This window comes from Oreochromis aureus, linkage group 3, assembly GCF_013358895.1.
Source record: "Oreochromis aureus strain Israel breed Guangdong linkage group 3, ZZ_aureus, whole genome shotgun sequence".
In the NCBI taxonomy this organism is placed as follows: domain Eukaryota; kingdom Metazoa; phylum Chordata; class Actinopteri; order Cichliformes; family Cichlidae; genus Oreochromis; species Oreochromis aureus.
In genome coordinates, this window is record NC_052944.1 from 83,231,545 (window position 1) to 83,237,165 (window position 5,621).

The following is a 5,621-nucleotide window of genomic DNA, read 5'->3' on the forward strand; positions in this document are numbered from 1 at the left end:
AGACTTGTTGGCAATTGAGCGGGCATTAATTAACATCCATTTAACGCTGCGACTCACCGGGACAGGGGTAGGGTTTCCAGTAACAGAGTTCGTACTATGCGGTAAGCTGCGCAGCAAAACAGGGTTCCTGCCGCGATGAGGCATTGCTTTCCATGCTTTTAGGTGGAAGCCTGGGTGGTAAACAGTGGGTTGTGGGGATTAATCCAGCTCCGACAAGTCTCAGGCGGATCTTACCGCTAGCAGCCCAGGAATAAAGCCCACGAAGATCTGCCTCTTTCCGAAGACGACGGAGCAGGACAAGAAAGCCGGCTCTCTTCCCCCGCTTCCTCCGACGAGGCCTCTGAAGCAAAATTGAGCTGACCGGCAAGAGTGGAGGTAAACCGGGTGCTGCGTCGCGCTCAAGCGGTGGTGGGAAAACAACGTCGTATCGTTGACTCTGAAAGTTATCCATGGCAGATTTGATCGCCAGTAACGCATGGCGATCATAAAACTACTGCTTTTCTCCTCACCGTGTTTTCTTTGTCATAGGACCCACCTGGCAGTAACACTTCCCAAGCTAAGCTACTCACATCTCCACCTGGACGCTGGTTCTGTCATCTGGTTGCTTCCTTTCCATCATTGGACTACACCTGCCTGCCTCCCTGCCAAGTTCCTCTCTCCAAGTATATTCTGGACCCTCTCTGGACACTCCTCACCCAGAACCCCTTGGACACCCCCTCCTCGCAGGACACTTTAACCTGCAGCACTGACTGCGTACCTCCATCCAAGCCGCTGACTTCCTGTGTCGTTCAGTGGTGCTTTTTGGTAATCTCATCATAACCTTTACTGACAAAACTTCATTTCAGAGCAATAGAATCTGAGACTTTGTTTCACTGTAAGATTATAACAATGACAGCAATATAACTGTTTGTTGTTCAGCAGAGCAGTGTCCAGTATGTTGGCTGATGTACGTTTTTCCATTTGAAAATAAAAGTTGGGCTGATTTTAATGTCATTACAAGAAGTGTTGTTAATTATTCTTTTTGAATCATACCAGCATAAAGACTTATATTAATGTAAGTCTTATACTAGAAATTTCAAGGATCATTAAACATAACATAATTTAAGTAAGTTACCATAAACTGTTTTTCAATTTAGTAGAACTTGAAATGTTTGGCAGTGGGTAAACAATTAGTATTGCAGAGTCAGAAACATCAAGTTACTCTTACTGTATTCTTGCAATGAATAAGTTGTCCTAACAAAGTTATTTTAAGTATGCTTTACTTTTTAGTCACTTTACTTTCTCCTAACATCCTTTTCTCTCCCACAGTCTTCTTACAGATGCTTTCAGCATTTAACACGTTTCTGTTCTTCTGTTTTAACCACTATCCACAAGTTTCCATCCATGAGAATTTTAGCCAGCTGCACTTCTCCAAACTTCTTTTTCAACTCTCTGGACACAGCTGCATTTCCTCATCTTCCTCCCTGAACTCCAGCATTCTTTTAAATTCCTCCCCCACCCTCTTTCTCCACACACTCCACACTCAACCCGTCGATCCAGCTCTCAGCGCACCAACACGAGACCGTTGTCTTTCCCACAGATCCAAAAATGTGAGCTGCATTCAAGTCACAGTGTAAAAGTGGAATATCTGAGCTTCCTCTTCACTCTTGTTAGGGTTTATTTCTTTGTTTGTTAGTTTTTTGTTTGTTTATTAATAAACATGACGCTTATTTTTCTAAATAAACACAAAGTCTAATCATCCCTCTGCTAGAATACACAGAGTCAGCAATTATAGACACTACAAACACACTACCATAACATCAGCTTTAGGCGATTCTTCAACATCCATTTAAGGTTTTGCAGGTGAACCAGAAGATGTTGGCGGAATTTTAGACATTTGCGATTCGTGAAGCTTAAAGTAATGAATTATACGTGGATTATACTTTGCAGATTTCTCTTCACCGAGTAGTGACGTCACAAAGCTTCGGCCGTCACTGGTGTCACGTGTTCTGGCGAGGGCGTTTCCGCTTCCAGCCTATCTGCAGAACTTTTTCACGTTTAAACAAAGCTGACTTTCAGGCTTGTTTAAACATTAAACCCCGACTACACGAGTTTAAACTTAAACTCTTTTATTTATGAGAAATACCAACAGACTCAGACATTTAGAGCAAGTTAAATGTCGGAGCAGAAGAACCAGAAAACACGGAAATGGTGGCTGGGACTGCTCTTCTTGTTTGCTGTCTTCATGAGAACCCCAGGTGAGAATTAACAGCTAGAAAACCAAACTGCGCTTCTATCTGGTAGAAGATGAACAATCATTCTGGTTTGGATGTTACCAGTCCTTCCTTAAGACTTACTGTAATGTTATTTTAGTTTGTGTGTGTGAAGGAGACACGAGGCTGGGTGGAGTTAACATGTGTAATCCAGCTGTGGCAGAGACAAAGAAGTGTAATGTGTGTGTCAGTGTGATGTGTTGTAGTGTCAGGAGTCAGTATACAGCTACAAAGCTTTTTGTTCAGTGTATACAAACAGCTGTAGCTCCATAAAGGCAGCATGCAGAGACTCACAGGGTCTTATAATGAGAGGCTGCTTTCTCTCACACATTATGTTCACTTATTATCAGCACATGTTGTTGTTTGTGCAACAGAGTTATTGTAGTTTTGTATTTTCTCATTAGTTTTTATTCCATTGGACTTTTTGTGTTTAGTTCAGTTTAGTTTCCAGATGATTTTCTTCTTTTTCAGGTTTGATTATTTATTGCTTGAAGAGTTTTTAATGGTTTTATTCTTTTTTCATTCTTACTGTTTGGAGGTTTGTGTCAGAGGCCAGATTTAGGAGCATCAGTACAGCTGTTCCAATAAAAGCAGTGACTCAGTCTGACAGACGTCCAGAGTCTCAATGAACTCGTCCATCAACAACATTTGATCAAACTAACAGATTCTAAAACTAAAGATTTGTTTTTATTTGTTCACAAAATGGTTTCAGATGATGTTTTTCATCCATCTCAGTCTTTCTCATGAACTTTGTCTCCAAACCTCTCAGCCTGAGCTTCCCTCTGATCAACTCGTTCATAATCTCGTCCTTTCTGCTCTCAATGAAAATCTGAACATGTTCAGCTCGGCCTCCTGTCTTTGTGTCAGAGTCTCCAAAGCAAACATCACAGCAGCTCACTGCCATCTTTAAACCTTCCCTTTCACTCTTGCTGCTGTCCTTCTGTCACAAATCAGCCCTGATGAAGATGCTCGGGATCAGGTGAGGAGGAGGAGAAGACTCGCTGTGGTGACGCCTGAAGGGAGCAGCTGACACAAGAAGAGACACAATCAAAGATCATCATCTAATAACAGAAGACAATCTTTTATTGTGTGTTTCTGATTGGCTGCTGTAGAAGTGAACAGTTGTACTTTGACCTTTAACCTCTCTGCTCTGTGTTGTTTCCTCTTTCAGACCAGAAAACCATCACAGCTGAGTCTGGACAGGACGTCACTCTGACATGTCGAGCTCCAAACAACAACATCATAGGTGTAGAGTGGAGCAGAGCTGACCTGAGAGATGAATATGTCCTTGTGTACCGGGATGGACACTTTGTTCCACAAGTCCAGCATCCATCGTTTAAGAACCGGGTGGACCTGCAGGACAAACAGATGAAGGATGGAGACGTGTCTTTGATTCTGAAGGATGTGACGATTAATGATGCTGGAACATACGAGTGTCGTGTTGGTAAGAAACAACCAAACCAAGAGAGACCCAGTTTGAAGCTCATCAACAACACCTACCTTCATGTTGATCCTCCAGGTGAGTGAGTAGAGTTGAGTGTGTGTGTGTGATCAGAGGTGAAGCTGCTTCCTGGTTGTTGATGTTTGTTTGTAAAGATGTTGTTGATGAGACTTTGTAGAAAGCAGCTGGTCTGAGTGATGTGATCAGAGTGCAGTAGATAATGTCTGACAGCAGTTCGAAGAGGAAATGGATTCAGAAAGTTTTGCCCCATGCCCCACGCCCCACCCTACCTTTCTGCTCATCAACATCAGGTGCTGTGAACAGGTGAGTGCAACCACATTTATCCTCTACCACACCCATGAGACACGCCCCACACCCGTGCACCAATAGAGTGAGTCCATTTAAAACAACTCACTTAAAAAAAGAGCAACTCATATGGCTCCTACATACCAGCCCCTAATTACTTTAGAGCAATAATTACATCATACTTATGTAGGAGACATATTAATAAACATGATCAATCCTTTATCAAACGTTCAAAATACAATTTCAATTCAAAATAATGAAATACACATTAATACAAATAGACATTTGAAAAAGTCAATCTTCATGACTCTTCTGCTTCCTGTAGAAGACACACTTTAGTGATCAGCCTGTCCAAACAACCAGTCTTTGTTTTAACACGAATCCGACGTACAAGTCCTTTACCGTCAGAAATTGCTTCCACAACTCTACCAGTCACCCAAGAGTTACGAGGCGCAGAATCATCGACAACGATAACCACATCCCCAGGAATGAAGTTCCGTCCGATTCTCTGCCACTCATGACGCTCTTGAAGCTGGGGCAGGTACTCCTTAACCCAGCGCTTCCAGAACAGGTCAGACATGTACTGTACTTGCCTCCATCGACGTCGTCCATACACGTCCCCCTTCTGGAACACTCCTGGTGGCATCAATGGCTTGGTCTTAAGCAACAACAGATGGTTAGGAGTCAAGGCCTCCAAATCATTAGGATCAGTAGAAGCTTTGGTTATTGGTCTACAGTTCACAATAGCCTCTACCTCACAAAGAACTGTACAAAGGCCTTCATCATCCAAGTTCTGCACTTTCAAAACAGAATTTAACACCTTCCTGACAGATCTTATGAGACGTTCCCAAACACCGCCATGATGGGAACCAGCAGGAGGATTAAAAATCCACTTTATGCCCTTTTGCAGCAGCATCTCATGAATCTGTGCCTGATTCCATCCTTCCACTGCCTCTTTCAACTCACGTTCACCACCCACAAAGTTTGTACCATTATCCGATCATATCTCCAATACCTGACCCCGCCTTGATATAAATCGTCGGAGCGCATTAATAAATGAGTCTGTGCTCAAAGATGACAAAACCTCTAGATGCACAGCTCTCACTGCCAGGCATGTAAAGATAATTCCATATCTCTTTACTTCGCACCTTCCACGCTTAACTTGAAAAGGTCCGAAACAATCTACTCCAACCCGAGAGAATGGAGGTTCATCTGGTGAGATGCGATCTTGTGGAAGGTCTGCCATCATCTGATATCCTGGTGCTGCATGTAGTCTGCGACACATAATGCATTTAGCCAAAATCTTTCTTATGGCAATGCTTGCACCTGGAATCCAATACCTTTGCCGCAATTTGGACAGCATGTGGTTACGTCCACCATGCCCCATTTTCTGATGTACATGTTGAAGCACAAGGTCAGAAATATGAAGATCCCTAGCTATGATAGCGGGATGCCTCGCATCTTCAGGCATAGCTGCTCTACTAAGCCTAACTTCCACTCTCAACACACCATTCTCAAGCTTAGGATTAAGCCGATAGAGCTCTCTACTCTTCTTCACCTTTTCACCCCTCTGCAACCTACTGATCTCATCTGAATATCTCCTTCTTTGACAAAAGCAAAGA

The 5,621-nt window shown here is 43.0% G+C and overlaps 1 protein-coding gene across 1 annotated transcript; it reads left to right on the forward strand.

Moving 5' to 3' along the window:
* The first annotated feature begins 1,953 nt into the window (after positions 1-1,953).
* Positions 1,954-3,809, forward strand: LOC120438331 (programmed cell death 1 ligand 1-like). Its single transcript, XM_039608755.1, has 2 exons — positions 1,954-2,237; positions 3,424-3,809. The coding sequence occupies exons 1-2, from the start codon at positions 2,156-2,158 to the stop codon at positions 3,777-3,779; spliced, it is 438 nt and encodes a 145-aa protein (XP_039464689.1). The 5' UTR covers positions 1,954-2,155; the 3' UTR covers positions 3,780-3,809.
* Positions 3,810-5,621: the final 1,812 nt, after the last annotated feature.

Excerpts from the sequence above, each read along its gene's own strand:
- LOC120438331 (XM_039608755.1), top strand. The coding sequence starts at position 2,156 with ATGTCGGAGCAGAAGAACCAGAAAACACGGAAATGGTGGCTGGGACTG. Across the intron at positions 2,238-3,423 it reads TGTCTTCATGAGAACCCCAG|ACCAGAAAACCATCACAGCT; the intron begins GTGAGAATTAAC and ends TTCCTCTTTCAG.